We start from the raw sequence: 23,146 nt of genomic DNA, 5'->3' as shown, positions 1-23,146 counted from the left end.
ACTGCTCAGTGATTTATTCCAATGGCATCGTTGTTATTAAACCCTCATAAATCAGTTTAGGACCTTTTTTTATGAGGGTTTAATAACAACGATGCCATTGGAATAAATCACTGAGCAGTTCCAGCAGTAGTGTATTTGAGCTCCTAACTGCAGAGTTCAAGATTGCTTACAGCAAATAAGATTACGTCATAGCAGAAAGTTTTGATTTTAAAGTTCTGGTGATTGTTTTTTTAAGCCACTGAGAGATTTCTGGAGCCACCATGATGCAGTCTAAAGTTCTATGTCTCTGTTTCAAAGTATACTTCGTTAAGTTCAGGTAAGTTGCACTATTTAAATATTCTAAGATGATGTTTTTAAGAGTTTACTGTTTTACAAAGTAAAACTTAAGAGGTAACATGTCATTAATTTACTATAATGAGACATGGGGTTTTTTCCTAGGGACCTAATTTCACATCTACTGTTGTAAGATGGTAAAAAAAAATTTTAATCACCAAAAAACTATTAAAAACTATGGTTCCAAATTCTTAAGGTATTTATGTTACAGTGACAGTCTTTACCAACAATCACACATTTATTTCATGTATTTGGAAATTATAGCTGATCTCCCAAGTTTGCAGTATGCTTTGTTTATTTTATTCTGAGAATGTTTTATATCATGAAGAAAAAACCTGGTACTAAGTAAATATATCATCTTTGCATATAGTTATGTATACTAACTAGAAAAACTTAATTCTACCATTAATTTGAGAAGATACAATTTGAAATTATATTTTGGGGAATGTGAGAGGGACATGAGAATGGCATTCCGAAGATTTTGTTAACTGTTTATGTAAATATTACAGAAAGAGGCACAAAACATAAATTGTTGCTGTTACATATATTGTATATTGTTAAAAAGCAAACACGTGCATCACCACTAACCAGATCCAGAGTTAGAATATTGCTAGGACTCACAAGATCCCCCGGGTGGGGGGGAGGGGGCGGCACTCCCTACTGGTCATGACGCTCTTTGCCAAAAGTAACTACTATCTAGACTTCTAACACGCTTGTGTGGTTTTGCCTGTTTTTGTCATACGAATAGAACTAGATTCTTTTGTGTCTGCCTGCTTTTACGGAGCATATTTATTATGTTTCTGACATTCTTTCATGGTGTTGCATGCCGCTCTAATTCATTTGTTCTCATTTCTGTATAATAGTCTAGCATATTACCATACCAGGATTTATTTATCCATTCTGTGGTTGACGGACCTTTGAGGTGGTTGCCAGGTATTCGGTTACCACAAGTAATGCTAATATGAAGATTTTCTGTAGATGTGTCTTGATTACATGAGCCTGCATTTAGTTGGCATGTACTTAGGAGTGGAGTTGCTAGGTTATAGAGGCCACATGGAGTTTTCCAGCGTGAGTGTACCAGTTTACTCTCCCAGCACAAGTGTACTAACTAGTTCCTGTTGACCATGTCCTCACCAACATTTAATGTCAGTCATTTCCATTTAACCATTTGGGTGGGTGTGTGTGCAGTATTATCATGTGATTTGATCACACTGCTCTAATAGATTGAACACCTTTTCGTGTTTATTGGCCATTGGGGTATCTTTTGTGGAAGTGTCCATTTCTTGTTGACTTGTAGGAGCAGTTGCATGTTCTGGATACAATACAGTCCCAGTGTGAGTTGTGTTACAAATATTTTCTCCCAGTCTGGCTTGCTTTCTCACTATAAATGATGTCTATGGACAGAAATGCTTAATTTTACTTTAGTCTACTTTATCAGTCTTTTATATTTTTATAGTTAGTACTTTTTTTAAATGTTGGATTTTATGAAATTTTCATTTACCCAAGCACATGAAGATATGCTGCTATATTGTTTTCCAGAAGTTTTGCCTTTCACATTTAGTTATGTAGTTCATGTGGCATGTTGTCTCCTTTTCATGAATGATACCCTTACCTTAATTATCGGCTTCCAGCTTTATTCTTTGGGCTTAATTTGCTGTTATTTTTCTAATTCCTTGAAATGGATGTGTAGTTCACTGATTTTCAGCCTTTTTTTTAAGTAAACTCTACATCTAATCTGGGGCTCAAACTCACGACCCCAAATCAAGAGTTGCATGCTCTCCTGAGTCACCCAGACCCCCAGCCTTTCTCCTTTTCCAGTAGATGCATTGAAGGCTGTCAGTTTCTTCTGAGCATAGCTTTAGCTGTTTCCCACAGTTTTGATAACATGGTATTTTTCTTTTCATTAAGTTCAAAATATTTTCAAGTTTCCACTGTGATTTCTACTTTTTTTTAATTTTATTTTATTTTTTTAAGATTTCATTTATTTATTTGACAGAGACAGAGAGGGAACACAAGCAGGGGGAGTGGGAGAGGGAGAAACAGGCTTCCCGCAGGGAGCCCAATGCGGGGCTCGATCCCAGGACCCTGGGATCATGACCTGAGCTGAAGGCAGTCATTTAACCAACTGAGCCACCCAGGTGCCCCTGTGATTTCTACTTTTTAACCCATGGGCTCTTTTAGAATATATATATATCTACATATACACATATATATATATGTCTACATATACATATATATACATATATAGATAGATAAAGATAGATATATATATTTAAGAGTGATCATGCCTGCGAGCATGGGAGGGGGAGAAGGAGAGAGGGGGAATCTTAAGGCTCCACCACACTCAGAGTGGAGCCCAGCATGGGGCTCAATCACATAACCCTGAGATCATGACCTGAGCTGAAATCAAGAGTTGGATGCTTAACCGACAGAGCCAGCCAGGCGCCCCTAGAATGTATTTTTAATAGGATGTTTTAAAGTTATGATAAAGTTTTATACGAAAAATTGTAGAAAAAAACTTGAAACTCTAGATCAGGGGTCAGCAACTTTACAACCCATGAGCCAGCAGCCTAGTGTCTGTTTTGTGGCTTTTACCTTTTTAAATGGTTTTTTAAAATTAGAAGAAATATTTGTGACATGTGAATATTATATGAAATTCACATTTCAGTGTTCATACATAAGTTTTCCGGAACACAGCCATGCCTCCTTCATTTTTCTTGTCCAGGGCTGCTTTTGCAATATGGCAAAGCTGTATTGTGTCAAAAACCATCTGGCCAACAAAGCCTGAAATCTTTACTGTCTTGTCCTTCCGAGAAAGAGTTTGTTGACCCCTGCTCTGGATGGTGTTTTCTTCCAGACAGGATTTACTTTTGCTCCTGGCAGGCAGCAAGGGTGCTTGAAGTCTCAAATCATGTTAAAACAAGATGGAGTGGGCATCAGTGACCACAGGGGCTATATTTCCCATACTCTCTTATTGTTACAGTGTTACCCTTTGGGGTAACACATGGATGTTTACCTCAGAAGGCCCTGGATTCTGGGTTTTGTCATTTTTTCCCCAAGAGGTTTTCAAACTCTGTTTCTAGTTCCTCATCCCTGCGGCTCTGTTTTCCACATACTGAAGATCCCCCCCCGGAGAAAACTGACCCTCAGATACTAGGCTCATTTCTCAGGGTTGTCTTCCTCCAAATCATGGCCTTGGCCCCATAATTTCACGTGCCTTATTAGCTCCCCAGTGCCTTCAAGCAGATTTTTATTGTAAATACTTTGAACCCCTTTTCTAGTTTTTTTCAGAGTCTGCCAATATGGAAATGCTTTATAAACCACAAACACACTTGGTTTTTTAAGAGAATTCTTAGATCTTACAGTGAAACTGCCAAATGAGTTGTGCTCATCTTGAGCCTGAAGGTGTTGGGCAGCTGTCAAATGGAGCAGCCCAGTTTTCTCTTCCCCAGTGTGTCCTTAACAGGGTAGGGGATGGTGAGGAACGTGGTCCTTTTGTCCTTCCACACCAGTGACAGAAGCCTGAGGGTAAGCCTGGTCTCCTCCCCCTTTTAACCCCACTCCAGTCCCTAGTCCTCAGGTGGTCCCACTGCTCCTGCTTTGTTTCCGCTGCTATCTCCTTGCCCCCAGCCCATTCTTCACAAAGTGCTAAAATGGGAATTTTGATTATGTCACTTCCCTGCTTGTCCACTGGCTTTTTTTTAAAATTAGGTTCCATGCCCAACACGGGTTGAGTCACATGCTCTACCCACAAACCACCCAGGTGCCCCCCTTCAACAGCTCTTTATAGGTTGTTGTATATGTATCATGCTTGAAGAAAGCTTATCTGACACACATTTTCCTCATAAGGCACATCACTGCCTAAACACTAAACAATGTCTGTGTCCCAGGCACTGTTCTGGGTTCCAGGCACATGACAGTGAAAAAAGTAAGAACCAGGGGGAAAGATGGTGGAGGAGTAGGGGACCCTATTTCAACTGGTCCCCAGCCTGAGATGTAAGAAGATCTGGATCTCACAAACAGAATATCACAGGTGGTTGGTTTTGAGGTACAAAGCGGGGAGCCGTGATTCTGCCGGCAGATATCGGAGGAAAAACGGCAGCGGGAGGGTGCCTGGCCGTGGGGATCCTACACCGCCGGTGAGTGACAGCCTCGCGCGCTGCGGACGGGGCACAGACTCGCAGACCGGTAGCAGCGGGGAAAGGACTTTAGGGCAGCCCCCGGGACGGAAACCCGGAGCAGCGGGGTCGCATGCGCGCGAACTGGGAGCGGCTGGCGGTTTTAGAAGCACAAAGGGCAGAGACATGCTCTGACCTGGAGGCAGGACTGGGAGCGCCACGGAGGGGCGCACAACCCAGGCCGCTGCGGTTTATAGCAGCACAGACAGAAACGGAGACGGTGTGGCCTGGAGAGCTCACTGAAGAACAGACTGCGATCTCTCTGCTCTGAGGCAGAGGGTTGTAAAATGGTCTCTTCTGCTCTGACTTGCGGAAGAGACGCGGAAAGTCCCCAGGGAAAGCCGCCAGAGAACAAAAGCCCCAAAAACTGATTCCCACTGAGCCCATCCCCCGCCACAGAGGTGCAGGGCAACTCCGCCCGAACAGGGTTGCCTGAGTAACAGCGCGGCAGGCCCCTCCCGCAGAAGACAGGCTGGGAAAACAAGAGGCCAGCAACCCTAAGGTCCCAAGAAAACAGGTGCATCTTGCTTGGGTTCTGGTCAATAATTTGGACTCTATACATTCCCTCAAACACCAATCAACAGAATGACTAGTCAAAACAGAAAAGACTCAGAGATTATGACTTATGCTGCAGATTTACAAATGGATGCAGATATAACCAAGATGTCGGAGATGGAATTCAGGCTAGCAATTGTGAAGACAATGGCTAGAATGGAGAAATCAATTAATGGCAACACAGAGTCTCTAAGGGCAGAAATAAAAGGTGAATTGGCAGAACTTAAAAATGCTATCAATGAGATCCAATCCAATCTAGATAATCTAACAGCTAGGGAAACTGAGACAGAAGAGAGAATAAGCGCCCTGGAAGACAATATAATAGATAAAAAGGGAAAAGAGGAGGCCAGGGAAAAAGAACTCAGAATCCATGAAAATAGAATCAGAGAAATAAGTGACACCATGAAGCGTTCCAATGTCAGAATAATTGGAATCCCAGAGGGAGTGGAGAGAGAGAGAGGACTAGAAGATGTATCTGAGCAAATCATAGCTGAGAACTTCCCTAATCTGGGGAATGAAACAAACATTGGAGTCCTAGAGGCAGAGAGGACCCCTCCTAAGATCAAGGAAAACAGGCCAACACCCCGGTATGTAATAGTAAAACTTGCAAATCTTAGAACCAAGGAAACCATCTTAAGGGCAGTTTGGGGGAAGACATTCCTTACTACAGAGGGAGGAATATCAGAATAACGTCAGAGTTGCAGATTGGGTAAAAAGACGGGACCCATCCATATGCTGTCTACAAGAGACTCATTTTGAACCTAAAGATACATCCAGACTGAAAGTGAAAGGATGGAGATCCATTTTCCATGCCAGAGGACCTCAAAAGAAAGCTGGGGTAGCAATTCTTATATCAGACAAATTAGATTTTAAACTGAAGTCTGTAATAAGAGACATAGAAGGACACTATATCAGTCTTAAAGGGTCTATCCAACAAGAAGATCTAACAATTGTAAATATCTATGCCCTCAACACGGGAGCAGCCATCTACATAAGCCAACTGTTAACCAAAATAAAGAGTCATACTGATAACAATATGTTAATTGTAGGAGACCTCAATACTCCACTCTCAGCAATGGACAGATCATCTAAGCAGAAAATCAACAAGGAAACAAGAGCTTTGAATGATACATTGGACCAGATGGACCTCAAAGATATTGACAGAACATTCCACCCTAAAACAACAGAGTACTCATTCTTCTCGAGCGCACATGGAACTTTCTCCAGAATAGACCATATACTGGGTCACAAATCAGGTCTCAACTGATACCAAAAGATTGAGATTATTCCCTGCATATTCTCAGACCACAATGCTCTAAAACGAACTCAATCACAAGAAAAAATTTGGCAGAAATTCAAACACTTGGAAGCTAAAGACCACTCTGCTCAAGAATGTTTGGGTCAACCAGGAAATCAAAGAAGAACTTAAACAATTCATGGAAATCAATGAGAACGAAAACACATCGGTCCAAAACCTATGGGATACTGCAAAGGCGGTCCTAAGGGGGAAATACATAGCCATCCAAGCCTCACTCAAAAAAATAGAAAAATCCCGAATTCACCAACTAACTCTACACCTTAAAGAACTAGAGAAAAAGCAACAAACGACGCCTAAGCCACACATTAGAAGAGAAATAATTAAAATTAGCAGAAATCAATGAATTAGAAACCAGAAACACAGTAGATCAGATCAATGAAACTAGAAGTTGGTTCTTTGAAAGAATTAATAAGATTGATAAACCACTGGCCAGACTTATCCAAAAGAAAAGAGAAAGGACCCAAATTAAAATTATGAATGAAAGGGGTGAGATCACAACTAAAACAAGGAAATAGAAACAATTATTAGAAATTATTATCAACAACTATATGCCAATAAACTGAGCAATCTGGAGGAAATGGAGGCCTTCCTGGAAACCTATAAGCTGCCAAGACTGAAACAGGAAGAAATTGACAACCTGAATGGGCCAATAACCGGTAACGAGATTGAAGCAGTGATCAAAAACCTCCCCCAAAACAAGAGTCCTGGGCCTGATGGATTCCCTGGGGAATTCTACCAAACATTCAAAGAAGAAATAATACCTATTCTACTGAAGCTGTTTCAAAAAATAGAAACAGAAGGAAAACTTCCAAACTCATTCTATGAGGCCAGCATTACCTTAATCCCCAAACCAGGCAAAGACCCCGTCAAAAAGGAGAATTTCAGACCGATATCCCTGATGAATATGGATTCCAAAATCCTCAACAAAATCCTAGCTAATAGGATCCAACAATACATTAAAAGGATCATCCACCACAACCAAGTGGGATTTATCCCCGGGATGCAAGGGTGGTTCAACATTCACAAATCAATCAGTGTGATAGAACACATTAATAAGAGGAGGGAGAAGAACCATATGGTCCTCTCCATTGATGCAGAAAAAGCATTTGACAAAATACAACATCCTTTCCTGATTAAAACTCTCCAGAGTACAGGGATAGAGGGAACATTCCTCAAGTTCATAAAATCCATCTATGAAAAACCCACAGCGAATATCATCCTCAATGGGGAAAAGCTGAGAGCCTTTCCCTTAAGATCAGGAACACGTCAAGGGTGCCCACTCTCACCACTATTGTTCAACATAGTACTAGAAGTCCTAGCAACAGCAATCAGACAACAGAAAGAAAGAAAAGGTATTCAAATTGGCAAAGAAGAAGTCAAACTCTCTTTTTGCAGACGACATGATACTTTATGTGGAAAACCCAAAAGACTCCACCCCCAAATTACTAGAACTCATACAGCAATTCAGTAATGTGGCAGGATACAAAATCAATGCACAGAAATCAGTTTGCTTTCTTATACACTTACAATGCAACAAAAAGAAATTAGAGGGCGCCTGGGTGGCTCAGTCGGTTAAGCGGCTGCCTTCAGCTCAGGCCATGATCCCAGGGTTCTGGGATCGAGCCCCACATTGGGCTCCTTGCTCAGCAGAGAGCCTGCTTCTCCCTCTCCCTCTGCCTGCCTGCCGCTCCCCCTGCTAATGCTCTCTGTCTCACTATCTCTGTCTCTGTGTCAAATAAATAAAAATAAATAAAATCTTTAAAAAAAAAAAATTAGAAAATCGATTCCATTTACAATAGCACCAAAAACCATAAGATACCTCGGAATAAACCTAACCAAAGAGGTAAAGGATCTATACTCTAGGAACTACAAAACACTCCTGAAAGAAATTGAAGAAGACACAAAAAGATGGAAAAATATTCCATGCTCATGGATTGGAAGAATAAACATTATTAAAATGTCTATGCTACCCAGAGCAATCTATACCTTCAATGCCATCCCAATCAAAATTCCAATGACATTTTTCAAAGTGCTGGAACAAACAATCCTAAAATTTGTATGGAATCAGAAAAGACCCCGAATCGCCAAGAAAATGTTGAAAAAGAAAAAGCTGGGGGCATCACGTTGCCCGATTTCAAGCTATATTACAAAGCTGTGGTCACCAAGACAGCATGGTCCTGGCACAAAAGCAGACATATAGACCAATGGAATAGAATAGAGAACCCAGATATGGACCCTCAACTCTATAGTCAAATAATCTTTGACAAAGCAGGAAAAAACATGCAATGGAAAAAAGACAGTCTCTTCAATAAATGGTGCTGGGAAAATTGGTCAGCCACATGCAGAAGAATGAAACTCGACCATTCTCTAACACCATTCACAAACTCAAAGTGGATGAAAGACCTCAATGTGAGACAGGAATCCATCAAAATCCTAGAGGAGAACATAAGCAGTAACCTCTTTGACATCAGCCACAGGAACTTCTTTCAAGATACATCTCCAAAAGCTAGTGAAACAAAAGCAAAAATGAACTTTTGGGACTTCATCAAGATAAAAAGCTTCTGCACAGCAAAGGAAACAGTCAACAAAACAAAGAGGCAACCCACAGAATGGGAGAAGATATTTGCCAATGACACTACAGACAAAGGGCTTATATCCAAGATCTATAAAGAACTTCTCAAAACTCAACACCCAAAAAATAAATAAGTCAAAAATGGGCAGAAGACATGAAGAGACACTTCTCAAAAGAAGACATACAAATGGCTAACAGACACATGAAAAAATGTTCATCATCATTAGCCATCGGGGAAATTCAAATCAAAACCACATTGAGATACCACCTTACACCAGTTAGAATGGCAAAAATTGACACAAGAAACAACAAATGTTGGAGAGGTTGTGGAGAAAGGGGAACCCTCTTACACTGTTGGTGGGAATGCAAGTTGGTACAGCCACTTTGGAAAACAGTGTGGAGGTTCCTCAAAAAATTAAAAATAGAGCTACCCTATGATCCAGCAATTGCACTACTGGGTATTTACCCCAAAGACACAGATGTAGTGAAAAGAAGGGCCATAGGCACCCCAATGTTCAGAACAGCAATGTCCGCAATAGTCAAACTGTGGAAAGAACTGAGATGCCCTTCAACAGATGAATGGATAAAGATGTGGCCCATATGTATAATGGAATATTACTCAGCCATCAGAAAGGATGAATACCCAACTTTTACATCAACATGGATGGGACTTGGAGGAGATTATACTAAGTGAAAGAAGTCAAGCAGAGAAAGTCAATTATCATATGGTTTCACTTATTTGTGGAACATAAGGAATAGCATGGAGGACATTAGGAGAAGGAAGGGAAAAATGAAGGGGGGTATTCGGAAGGGGAGATGAACCATGAGAGACTATGGGCTCTGAGAAACAAACAGGGTTTTAGAGGGGAGGGGGGTGGGGGGATGGGTTAGCGTGGTGATGGGTATTAAGGAGGGCACGTACTGCATGGAGCACTGGGTGTTATACGAAAACAATGAATCATGGATCCCTACATCAAAAACTAATGATGTATTGTATGGTGACTAACATAACATAATAAAATTAAAAAAAAAAAAGGAAAAAAGAGAAAAAAGTAAGAACCACTGCCCTTGCAGAGAGTTTCCATTCCCTCACAGCCTTGCACATTGTAGATGTTTGTCAATTTTGTCTCCACACAAGCTATGCTGTATGTATTTTACACAAAGTAAAATAGAAAGGAAATAGTTGAGATTTAAACAGTTGAGGCAAGTTGTAATGTTCAGTTACCATTATGGGCAAACCTCTTATCCTTCATGGTTTTCCTCATAGATTCAAAATATAAAATAAGATAGCTAAAAAGATGCCTCTAGGTAAGGCTTGAAGGGAGAAAATACATAAAAAATGAAAAGGACTTTCTTGGGGGGGAAGTGTGGTAAGAGCAGGGCTGCATTTAGGGAGAGAGCTTTGCAGGAAAGGGGACTAATGACGAATTCCTGAGGGCAGAAGGCTCAAGTCTGAGTTTTTAGTTTAAACCCTTTGCATCTTCCCAGAACTTCCAAGTGTGACAGCTTGGCAGAGTGATGGTCCTTTGAGGGGATTTGTAAAGGTAGGATGTCCCTGGCCAGATGACAGCATCCTGACAGAGGCTCCGTTCTAGGAGTCTTTAGGCAAATTTGCACTCCCCAAGTACAATCCAGGTAACCCCAGCAAACCCCAGCAGAGCGGGGAGGCTGACCTCTGGATCACACGCACAAGGCAGATAATGTGTACTTTGTAATAAATGGTGACTTCTCCTCTCCGTTTCCTGTTCTCCGTTTCCTGTTCCATGCCAGGGAGGACTCAGTTAAAAGATTAGAAAACAAGTTTGGTTCTTGGTTGGGCTGGGAGAACCTGTTTCATTCATTGCTTTCCGTTCCCAGCTGCTTTTCATGGCTCCTCCCTCACCTAACTCTTAGGTTTCAAAATACTGAAAGGGCTGCTGGCCTTACTTTAAGATAAGCTCCACAAAAGTATCTGCCCTACTAGCCTGCCCTGCTTTTCTTTCCTCTTCATCAGCAACAGAATTTGGACCATTCATCCCATCCACGGGATGAAAAGCAACATGAGGATATAATGTACCCAGAAGGTTTATGACCTGGCCTTGAGACAGGATTGAGAAACGTTTTCGCGCCTTCGCCTGTTCCATCGGCATAGACATGCACTACAGTAGGAGAGATGTAACCTTGGATATTGTGGTATAACAAAGCAGCCGATTTTTTACCAGGGAGGTAGGAGTGAGTAGGTGGAAGAGCTTGGAAAGGAGGGTGAAGAACAGGAGGTCCAGAGTCACTGCACCCCTCAAACCATCCATCAGGGAAAACATAAAACACATGGGCCTGCCTTTCAAGCTTTGCCTAGGGTATAGGAACTGGTTTCCAGCAAATCACTAACAGGCTCATGCTCTATGAACTGTTTGTGGTCTTCTGGACCAGAAGTTAATTTCCAACTAGAAACTGTAATTTTTTCTCTTGCTCACTAGTTTTTGAGAATCAAATCCAAAACTGACTTTGCCTCTAGATCTTGATAAATTGTTACCGTAAAGAAGTGCTGGCAGGGCGCCTGGGTGGCTCAGTTGGTTAAGCGACTGCCTTCGGCTCAGGTCATGATCCTGGAGTCCCTGGATCGAGTCCCGCATCGGGCTCCCTGCTCGGCAGGGAGTCTCCTTCTCCCTCTGGCCCTCCCCCCTCTCATGTGCTCTCTCTCATTCTCTCTCTCTCAAATAAATAAATAAAAATCTTAAAAAAAAAAAAAAAAGAAGTGCTGGCAGATACTTTCTATACTCAAGTATCTAACTCTGCCATTTTCTTTCAGGTCCACCTCTTGCCACTCCCCACATTTCATGTTCCCCCTTCCAGTCCTACTCAGCCAAGATTATATTAGACAGTGCATTATATAATGATGGCCATTTCACTCCTCTCTCCTAACCCCATGGAAGTTTCTTCCAGAGTGGGTTCCTGTCTTTTTGCATCTTCCACAGAGCCTAACAGGTACTAAATACTAGCCTGCTAGCTGATTGTCAATGAATACTGCCCACCTGTCATAAAATTCTAGGTATCACAGTTCTCTACAGGCCCTAAAACAGAACATTTCCTAATCTCGCAGAATTCCTGAAACTGTTTAGTGTAATCTCGGAGTTCCTGAAGATTGCATGAAAGTGCATAAAATCAGGTGGGATTATGAAAGCCAGGATCCATGCCACCACCTTGGAGCCCCCAGCACCACAGCATGAGGTAAGATAAAAAGAAAGTGGGTAAAAGCTGCCAAAGTTTGAAAACCAGAACTTTTAAGCATTGTAGGTACTCATATGATACATAGTAGAACATCTGACATTCAGAAGCTGGGCCACTGAGTTATATAAGTGACTCATGCTAGAGAACATGCATTTATGGTCTTATGTTTAAATCCACGTAGCAGTTAATAAGAAGTCAAAAAAACATGGGGCATTAAGTGGTCTTTATTGAGATTTCACATTCGGTTATCTTCTTCCTTATCAGTTCTTCAGTTAATTGTACAAGTATGATAAGTTATTTTCTATCTGACGGAATTTAAATGTAAAATAAATACAAAATACATTTGTGGTTTAATGAACACTCAGTGAGGCTTTTTTTTTTTCTGAGGTATTCCTTTCAGTCTGGTTTTATCCCAGATCTTTTTTTTACTTCCCATAGGAAAAGTCTATTAAACCACACAATGGATCTGGAACCAATGACCTTGAGTTTTAACTATATTAGACGTATTTTTTGATCTCATCATACAACACCAATACAAAAGCTCCGCCCATGCCTCTCAACACATTGGACCAGGCACCTTTGAAGAAAGCCTTGGCTCCTTCATCTTTTGCAATCTTCCTCCAGCAGTCCACCGTCCCACTGTACATAATATCCGCTGTGGAAACAAATGTTGGTAAAGGCTCTGTAATTCTGGAGGAAGAGGCTTTTCCTTTGAAAGACATCTACACACAGTGTTAGAAAAGTCAGTCACTTGAGCTCTAAGCCCCAACTCTATGCGGTGTCCAGCCAGACACCCCCTTCCTTGCGTAACCGTCAGGCAGCATTTCTTGTCAATCCTACTCCTTCCACCCAAAATCAGGTAAAGAACTAGGGCAATTAACTAGCTAACTCACACATGGTCAGAATGTAAAATGGGAGGGGCTGGGGTGGAGTGGAAGTATTAAGCTGGGTGGTCCCCCTTTTTAGGGATGAGAAAAGAAAATTTTATGGGCAGAGTCTCAGATTATATTGCCCAAGGTGGCACAGTTAAAAGAGATACAACTGGGGCGCCTGGGTGGCTCAGTTGGTTAAGCGACTGCCTTCAGCTCAGGTCATGATCCTGGAGTCCCGGGATCGAGTCCCACATCGGGCTCCCCGCTCAGTGGGGAGTCTGCTTCTCCCTCTGACCCTCTCCCCTCTCATGCTCTCTCTCACTCTCTCTCTCTCAAATAAATAAATAAAATCTTTAAAAAAAAAAATAAAAGAGATACAACTGTTCGGTTGAAGCAAATGGAACTAATATTTGACTTTTCGACGCTAAAATTGGCAGTTTCATGTTTCAACCTCTGGAAGCCAAAATGGCTTCAGGCCATGTCACCCAGTAAAAGCACCCTCTCCCACTAAAACTTGTAACAGCTAGATAACAAAAGCAATTATTTTTAAATAAACTAGCTAATTAATTAGTTTCCTGTATTTCTGTACCCAGGCTCTAAGGGAAAAGGGCCTACAGCCTCTATAATATTACTTAGTTAAGTTCACCTCTAAATATCTCATTTTTGATGTTCTTATTTTTTTGATAGGAACACATTCTTTTCTCTAAAGGAACAGTTGACAGTGTTAAGGGGGACTGACTATAAAGCTTCTTTCCTAAGTTCTTACCACGTAATTTTAACAACCAGAATAGTGAAGACTGGAAAGAGCACTGAACTGCCCCTTGGGCAGAGAAATAAGAGACCAGTAGGTGTCAGGCTTACCCCCTTTCCGGCCAGACTGCATCATCATCCTACGGCGGACAGTGTCAAAGGGGTAGGACACCAGCCCTGCGACCGCTGTCACACTCTGGGCAATCATCCAGCTCACAATAATGTGCACATTCTTGGGGTCAGGCAACATCCCTGTGAGCAGAGGCAAGAAGCCAAATGGCTGTGAAGTGATTTCTCTCAGCAGCTCAGCCAAAAGCAAGTCGGGACGGAGAAGAGGCTACCATACCTCCAACTCCATGCCCTACCCTTCTGAAAGAACCTGCCCATTATGGGTGCCTCACAACCAGGCAGCCAACCAAAGCCGGGGACTGCCCTCTGGATCCAGGGAAGCCAGAGTTGTGCCCAGTGTACAGGGCATGTTGAAGTGGCTCCAAGTTCAACTTGGTCACTGACAGAGCTGTGGCAAGGGGGAAGCAGGCTCCCCTTCTTCCTCTCTCAATAATTCAAGGCCAGAGTTTATTTCAGAAGGGGACAAGGAGAGTCCTTTAGCTATTTATCCACACCATACCACCTCCTCATTCAGAAGCATCGTTTAGCCCAGGGACTAGAACAAAACCAAGATTAATAAATATCTGGTCCTTCATGAGTTACAGACCCCTGGGGACCTTCTTCCTCCCCACTCCGCACCCCCTGAGGCCCCTCTCTCACCCTTGGCAGTATCATAGACTCCAAAGTAGGCCGCTCTGTAGATAATGATGCCCTGGACAGAGACGTTGAAACCCTGGTAGAGACCCCTCAGGCCATCGGACTTGAAGATCTTGGTGAGACAGTCACCCAGACCACTGAACTCGCGCTGGGCAGCACCCTTGCCCACATCGGCAGCCAACCTGGTCCTAGCAAAGTCCAGCGGGTAGACAAAGCAGAGGGAGGTGGCCCCAGCTGCCCCACCGGAAGCCAGGTTACCAGCAAAGTAGCGCCAGAATTGCTTATGCCGGTCCACACCCCCCAGGAAGATCTGCTTGTACTTGTCCTTGAAAGCGAAGTTGAGAGCTTGGGTGGGGAAGTAACGGATCACGTTGGCCAGGTTACCCCTCCAGAAGGAGAGAAAGCCCTGCTCCTTGGGGATTCTCACCACACAATCAATGATCCCTTTGTACTGCTTCTCGGCACTGATCTGTTGGCTGGCATGCTGGACCTGTGGGGGGAGGAGAGGGAGGGAAGGAATTGGGTAAGGATGGCCAGAGCAGAGGGAGAAGGAAAGTGGACAGGAGCAAATGAACGTGTACAACTCTTTGATTTTCTTTCTTAAAAAAATATATGGGGAAATCAAGCAGATATTAACTAAATCTAAGTAAGTACGTTGGCTACTTGGATCACAAGCCAAAAAAATCCACTTTTGCCTCAGTTATCAGGGCACTTGAGAGAAAAGGTTCTTCCCCAAATAAACCGAAAAGATTCCATTGTAGAGTCATTTATGCACTGCCAGAACTACACTAGGGGCTTATCGGTAGATTGAAATGATTAAAGATCCCTGCCCTAAAGGGTACCTGCTCTGATATAACAAACATGATGGACAGGCAGGAGATAATGATTCCTCAGTCTCACTGAATCTCCCTGGAGACCAGGATCTCTGAGGAGTAGATGCTCTCACAGAAGTAGAATAAATCCACTAGGTATTACAGCCTGCAAAATTTCAAGCAGATTATCCAAGTAATTGATTATTGAGGGGTTTGTTGCTGTGAGTGAGCATTTGGGTTTTTTCTTTATCATAATTTTGACTCCCAAATTGAGGAGGCTGAGTTTCTCATTGAGGGGTCCTTGCCTTTGGGGCAAGTAGAGACAAACATGATAGACAGGATGAGAATGAGGATGAGGAGAAGACTGATAAACCAGAGACCAGACTGCAGAGGAAAAGATTTGGGGACAGGGTAAGTAAGACAATATGAGTCTACTCTGAAAACTGTTTCTTAATCTCTCAAAACCTCTTTCTTCAGCTGTAAAATAGGGGGAATAGTATCTATCTAACAGAGGTTATACAAAGATAAATGAAATATATGTCAGCCTACAGCATGGTGCATGGGACACACTACGCGAGTTTTTGAGTAATAATGATTCTGAGGTTTGTATTGTAGAAGGTGGATGCAGGAAAAAGGGTGCAAGGGACACTGAAAATCTAAAGGTGAGGCCTAAGTGGAGGGTCAGTGCTGTCCCAGGAGCAGGATCCGGCTGGCTGTAACCTACCCCGGGTGGGTTTCCATATATAGACACCCGAACGCTGGGCGCCACCCGACACCAGGAATCTGCTACTGACGCTGGACCTGTCTACGCAGAGGGCACCTTCCCCTTCGCGTAGGCCGGGCGCCGGGGCCTGCGGCTGGCCCGCCCCGCTCCCCCTCGCCGCTGCAGCTCGCCCGCGTCCCCCGCGCCCTGCCCGGCCCGCACCCGGCTCGCTGCGCCCGCGCCCGCGCCGTCCCCACCTGCAGCAGCAGTTTGACCCTCTCGATGGGGGCGACCGCGGTCTTGGACACGGCAGCGGCGACGCCGCCGGCCAGGAAATCCTTCAGGAAGCTCAACGCGTGATCACTCATGGTGACAGCCGGGCGCACACAGCCTCCGGGAGCCGCGCTCGCGCTCGCGCTCGCGCTCGCGCTCTCGCCTCCGCCCGGCCAGGCACGGCCACCCACTCTCCGTCCCTGCGCGACGCGAAGGGGCCGCTCGCCTCGCCCCGCAGCCCTCCTTATATCCCCCGCCCGGTCTCTCGCGAGAGGAGGAGGCACCCCCGGGGCCGCGCGCGCACTGCGCATTGGCTGGCAGGTGCCTGGACACCCCCTCGCCATCCCCCTCCTCGGCAGAGGGCAACCGGGGCGAGGGCGCTTCCGGGAGGCAGGGGTGGGCCGGGGGCTGTGCCTTCAGCTTGGGACGTTTAAAGGGCAAATTCATGTTATCTGTCCCGGCGAGCAGAGGGAACACCATGTCTCTGCAGCATGTGGGCCGCTGTATTTATAGCACAAGAAGGCTTAGGCTGGGGCCGACCCGGACACAGACACGGGACCGATGCCTCAAGCAGGGCTTTCTTTAACCTCGGGCCTGCACGGGACCCGCTGCTGGCCAAGGGAGTTCAGGCTGGGTTTTTTTCCTCTTCCTTGTAAAGGTGTCCCTCACCACGCTCACTGCTTGGATTTGGGCCTCTGAATTCAGAGTTGTGTGCTCTGCAAATTAATAAGATCCTCCAAAATAAATGCTAACGTCACTTGATGCTGTGATTACCTCACAATCTGGCAACCTGCCGAATCCCCTCTTCCCGCCATTCAATCATTCAATCATTCATTCTACCGTGAAATACTTATGGGCCTGGCATCCAGCGCCAGCAGGAAAGGGGAAATCCGCCCGAGTGCAGGGGGGACTGGACACTTCTGTAAATCCCGAAAGGGCTTCATGTGCTACTCCGCTGTCAACAGAATCTCGGGACATACTCTGGGCAGAATGTTCTGGGGCAGCTGGAGGCTTCTTGAGGCTAGTGCTGTTAGCCTTCCCGTCGGAGTACCTGGGTGACTGGGATGTCGAGTAAGAAAAGGTCGAATCCCTGTCTGTATTTGCCTCTTTATGCTAGGCACGGAGGAGTGGGGAGACTCACTCAAGTTTCTTCCCAGTTTTGTACATTTGACAACGTTTATGCATTTTTTTCCCCACAAGCTTGCCGATGAATGCAGACTTCACGTTAGCTGTTAATTGAACTAAAGCTGTCTGACTCCCCGGGTATGGAGCCCTCGGTAGGGCAGAGGTCACCAGTTAGGTGCCAGGACCACAAAGGGTATGCATTTATCTGAGGCTGGGCAGGCTAGAGTCCAGAAATCTAGGCAAGCCGTGTGAAAGCTAGCAAATGCAAGTTTACCAAGGTCAGAGCGGCCAGAAGGTCAAGAACTCAGCATTAATAGAAAAGCCATTCAAGCATTCATTCAACATGTGCTGGAGCATTTATCCTGTACCAGGAACAAAGTTTGACCCTGCGGATTCAGTATGAGTAAGAGATGGTTCAGTCTCCCAAGAAGCTTACAGTTTAGCAGTGGACATATTTGTCACTTAGCTTTATTTCTTACAGCCTCATGTATAGATTTTTATGGATCAACCTAATCCACATAATAGTGCGCTATATTCCATTCTCTTAATATTAAGCAGTTGCCTAAACCATTTCGCTTTGAGCATTAGAGATGTTTCTTGTTTTTACTAGGAAAAATAATGCTGCTATGTACTTTGCACAAATTTCATTTTTCCCTTTATGATTTTTCCTTCTCTTTTCTCTTATGTAAAATGGAATGGGTAGATTAAATGTTTTAAAAGATTTTTAGCTCTTGCTACACACTGAGAGGTTGCTCTTCAGAAATAATGCAGCCCACCAGCAAAATGTCAAATGGTTACAGATCCTCCTCCAACACTGCCTTTAAAAAAAGCATCTTTTAGTTATTTGTGCCATTTTATGAGTTCTAATTTGCACCTCTTTAATTGCTATGAAACTGCACATATCCCATGTGATTCGCTTTAGTTTGTCAGGGTTTTCCTTTGGTATCCATTTTTAATCTTCCTTGACTGCCTATGGCGTGAAAGCAGAGTATTTATATTTAAAATTCTTTATATATTTAGAGCAGTATGTTAAGCACTTTTCATTCTGTTGTTTTTCTTTTGATATTTTTTCTTACATTGTTCTAACATTGTTATTTATTTAAATATGAACAGATCCATATGATGATATACTTCATGTTCTGATGTAAATGTATCTCTTTTGTAGATACAGTAGTCTATTTGCCCTACTAGCCTATTTCCTTCTACTTCTTTTTTTTTTAAGATTTTATTTATTTATTTGAGAGAGCGAGAATGAGAGAGAGAGAATACATGAGATGGGGGAGGGTTAGAGGGAGAAGCAGGCCCCTCGCCGAGCAGGGAGCCCGATGCGGGACTCGATCCCGGGACTCCAGGATCACGACCTGAGCCGAAGGCAGAAGCTTAACCGACTGAGCCACCCAGGCGCCCCGCCTACTTCTTTGGTCTAATTTCATACCATATCATTCTCAGGTATCCCAACACTAATTCTTTCTTTTTTTTTTTTTTAAGATTTTATTTATTTATTTGAGAGAGAGAGAGAGCATGCACACACAGGAGCAAGTCGGGGGAGGAGCAGAGTGGGAAGAGAGAGAACCTGAAACAGACTCGGTGCTGAGCAGAGTCCAACGCAGGACTCAATCTCATGACCCCAAGTTCATGACCTGAGCCGAAACCAAGAATTGGATGCTTAACCGACTGAGCCACCCAGGGATCCCCCCGCCCCAACTCTAGTTCTTAAGTAGATATTTTCTTTTCTCCGTTATTTGCCTTGGATTACTAATTCTAGTTTGTCATATATTATGTTCTTATAATAGCTTTAATTAGTGAAATCACCATACCATGACTCATTTATTTGACCATTGATCTTTAAAAAAGAACAACTTATATGTGATTCTATAACCACTTAAAAAAAAAAAGGTTTGCCGGCTCCTATGTCTGGAATCGTTTTTTTATCAAGTTGTTCAATTAGTTAAATATCACTAGAAGATTTTTAACAGATATTAAAATTAAATTAAATATTAACATATTAATTCAGGAAGTATTATCATCTTTGTTGCACTTGACTTTACTAATCACAATTTAGTATATTTTCTAAATGGAAGATATCATATTTCTTCTTGGCTTCTGTCCAATTATCCTGTCATGTAGGGCAAGCTGTAGCTGGAATCCTTGACAAGAGGTTTTCCACGGAAATCTATACACTGTCCTCTCCCTTCATGGACTTTCTCAGAAAAGAGAGACCTCAGATGCCCTCAGGAGCATGAGCTGCCTATGATCACAAGATCCAGGTATCACTTACACAGGCAGGGGAGAGAATGGTGCTCAGCAGAACATGTGTCTACCCACCGATCCCAGCACTCAGTGGTTTTCTGCCAGCATGAGAATGGACAAGGCATCTGGGATATCAGAGAGAAAACTCTGCTTTCAAATGTGGCATGGTGTCCTAAAGGCTGGGTAGTGGGGCGGGGTGGGGGGGACAGGGCTGTATAGAAATGAGAGTAGGGTATTGAGCTAGTCTTTTTTATTTTTAGTAGAAACTTTTAAAGAATCTTAAATATTTTACCAAACTGGGAATAGAGAATGGGATCTGCTAAAGAGTAAAAGGCACAAGAAATAAAGAAAAAACATTTAAGGATTTGTTTATAGTGCTGACAATGTGTGTAGGTATAGATCTAAAACTGTTAGTAATTAGAACATACCTTACTATTTGTTCACATGGTAAATTTCAGCATTAAGCAGAGAGGAATGAATTCTGAAAGTTTATTTTTTTTTTGATCATGTAAGACCCCACATGAATTTCTGAATTTCATTCAAAAGTATTTAATAGACACATTCACATTGATGCATTGCTTTCAAAAAGGCAAAACAAAACAAATGCAATATTTCTCTGCAATTCTTGCTCAGGGTAGCTTAGCTAATAAGAACAATATCTTAATTGACAAGTTCTTTATAATCAGGTGCCATTAAAGTGAACATGTACACCACATACCTTCAGAAGTTATGAGGATTCCTTCAACCATGCTTCAACTACCGGTTCCTATTGTAGCTAATGCCAAGCAAAACTATGAAACTACAAAATGTGTCTTTTTTTTTAACCCATTGTTCATTCTAGAACCTTCTTACCTTTAGTGGTCAGCTCCCTTGGGTATGCATTTTCCTCCTACTTTTCCACATCAACATAGAGATTATCTGAACCACTAACACCTAATTTATTTATTCAATCGTTCACTTTTTTCTTTTTCAAAATCTTTCAACAAGCATTATTGCATCCTCACTTAAGACACTGAAAACTTTGGAGGGTCCTGGTGATAGGAAAATCAGAAAGGTAAGATTGTTGTCCTAGAGAGAGGTGCTGACGTGGCAGGAACCCACATACTTCTGACGTCTACATAGCGATTCCCGTGCAGTGGGACAGGGTCCATCTGGGGCTCTGGTTGTACTCCCGGCTGAATGACTGTCAATGGGGTACTTCAGTCAAAGTTTGTCTTATTAACATTTTATGTATGCTTATGAAACAAAAAGTTTGGTTAGAAAGATTTTAGTCACTATTATTTAAAAGATGTGATTTCTGGTGGCAGAGGAGTCCCTGAATCATAAAAAATAAAAAGGTGTTCAGAGAGAGGGACTTCTTCTGGAAGGCCCTGATCCCTGGAGAAAGTAGCTCAGTGGTTGCTGGAGGCAGGGGAGCTGGGGCACTCTCCATCCCCAACTAACACAGGTAGACCCCCTTGCTAAAGAGAGTTCCATAACTTCTCTGCCATTCATAATCTTAGCATCTCCTCCTTACTTTATCCAAGACTCCAACAAGCATATTTGGTATTTTATTGCACAATTAAGCTTAATTTTATGGGTAGTAATAATGCCTCCGACTATAACTATCTACCTTCCACATTGACACTTCTGGTTTCTGACTTGCATTCTCTGTGAATAAAGCCATTACTTACTTGGAGTTGACGTGATTGATTTTTAAGTACCTTTTGAACTGGCTTTCCCAGTATTTAGTGTTTCATACAACTTACCAATAATTTTTTTAAAGTTTTATTTAAGTAACCTCTACACCCAATGTGGGGCTTGAACTCACGACTCAATATCAAGAGTCACCTGCTCTTCCAACTGAGCCAGCCAGGTGCCCCCCTACCCATCTTTTTTTTTTTTTTAAGATTTTATTTATTTATTTGACAGAGAAAGAGAGAGAGCACAAGTAGGCAGAGAGGTAGCCAGAGGGAGAAGCAGACTCCCCAATGGGCAAGGAGCCCGACGTGGGGCTCAATCCCAGGACCCCTGGATCATGACCTGAGCCGAAGGCAGACGCTCAACTGACTGAGCCGCCCAGACACCCCCCACCCATCATTTTTTAAAGCATTTCAATGAAGTCTGTAAGTCTGTCTCTGTCCTGCATACTAAAACACCACACCACCTTTTTTATGATTCAGGGGCACCTCTGCTTTCACTTCATCAACAGGATAATCCCTGTTACTATTAAAATCAATGTTTAATAAATGTTATCAGTGAGACCATTTTTGCTCCTCTGTACTGTTGAATAACAATATTTTGCTATTTTAAGGCATGAGGGTTTTTTTCCTATATGCTTATTTGTATCCCATGACCCTTTTCTCATGCAGATAGATAGACATTCTGTGTCATGGCCTCAGGGGAAAAGAAAAACATTCAGAAAGCAGAGAAAATGAAAACTATTCGTAGCATTAGAATTAGAATTTCCAAAAGAAGAGAAGGATTTCAAGTATAAAAAGTAGATTTGGTAGAATACCTGAAGAAAAGCAAATTTTCCTGCCCACCCCATCCTTCCAAAGATTACATCAAGTTTCCCCAAACCTGGGGAGAAAGGAAGGTCAGTGTGGGTCCTTGAGAAATAGGGGTGCGGTACTCTCCTCCAGCTCAGAGAGGCAGCAAGAAGCCAGGAGATAAATGACTGGGTGATGTGTTAGTACACAGATCAGAGACTGCCTTACAGAGCTCATCGAGGATAATAAGGGAACAGGAGAACACATTCCAGTACCTGAAGGGTAGCCTGCTGGTTCAAAGGACCTTTGAGAGCCCGCATTAGTTTCTCCTGCCACAGTGTGGCCTGGGAGAAGCAGAACAGCATTTTGTATCCAAGGACAACCAAGTTAGCTGAAAACAAGCCAGACCTGGAGAGTGTCATGGTTGGAAATGAGGCAAATGTCAAGAATGACCTTGATGGAGTGGTGACCGAAGACCAGAAGGGGATAAGGACCTGGCAGCTGATGCCCGCATGGATAGGTGAAGATCCAGACCATATGCCCCTCCCTTCCCATCTTTAGTACTATAGAAATCCCTGGGATTTATATGTAAATCATTGCCAAAGGGGAAGAGAAAAAGGGACCCAAATTGTTTTCACCACGTGACAGAATGGAGTCTCTTAATAGAAATTAGGTTGCCTTGCACAGTTGAGTTTCTGAGCCAATATTTGTACTTGCTATAGTATTTTCTTAGTTTTAAAAGAAAATATACCAAAGACATATCATAATTTTCAAAATTCTTTACTGTTGCTTGTTCCATCAAGCACATTTATTTATTTAAGAAGGAGACACAGACTTAATTGACAGAGAGAGAGAGAGAGATGGGGGAGGGAGGAACTTCAGGGCTATAACTATAGTTAGAGAAAGCTATAGTTTTCCCTACAATGCTCTATGAAACTCCAGCTTTTGCATTTTTTTTTTTT

The 23,146-nt window shown here is 43.0% G+C and overlaps 1 protein-coding gene across 1 annotated transcript; it reads right to left on the bottom strand.

Moving 5' to 3' along the window:
* Window positions 1-12,373: 12,373 nt before the first annotated feature.
* Window positions 12,374-16,612, bottom strand: SLC25A4 (solute carrier family 25 member 4). Its single transcript, XM_021694230.2, has 4 exons — window positions 16,323-16,612; window positions 14,554-15,040; window positions 13,897-14,037; window positions 12,374-12,818 (listed from the first exon to the last, which is right to left on the bottom strand). The coding sequence occupies exons 1-4, from the start codon at window positions 16,431-16,433 to the stop codon at window positions 12,661-12,663; spliced, it is 897 nt and encodes a 298-aa protein (XP_021549905.1). The 5' UTR covers window positions 16,434-16,612; the 3' UTR covers window positions 12,374-12,660.
* Between the last annotated feature and the right edge of the window lie 6,534 nt (window positions 16,613-23,146).

Source organism: Neomonachus schauinslandi, chromosome 2 (assembly GCF_002201575.2).
Source record: "Neomonachus schauinslandi chromosome 2, ASM220157v2, whole genome shotgun sequence".
NCBI lineage: Eukaryota > Metazoa > Chordata > Mammalia > Carnivora > Phocidae > Neomonachus > Neomonachus schauinslandi.
Note: the sequence above shows the minus strand (reverse complement) of the source record. Positions and strands in the feature narration are given on the sequence as shown.

Excerpts from the sequence above, each read along its gene's own strand:
- SLC25A4 (XM_021694230.2), bottom strand. The coding sequence starts at position 16,433 with ATGAGTGATCACGCGTTGAGCTTCCTGAAGGATTTCCTGGCCGGCGGC. Across the intron at positions 15,041-16,322 it reads GGGTCAAACTGCTGCTGCAG|GTCCAGCATGCCAGCCAACA; the intron begins GTGGGGACGGCG and ends CTCCCCCCACAG. Across the intron at positions 14,038-14,553 it reads AGTCTATGATACTGCCAAGG|GGATGTTGCCTGACCCCAAG; the intron begins GTGAGAGAGGGG and ends CTCTGCTCACAG.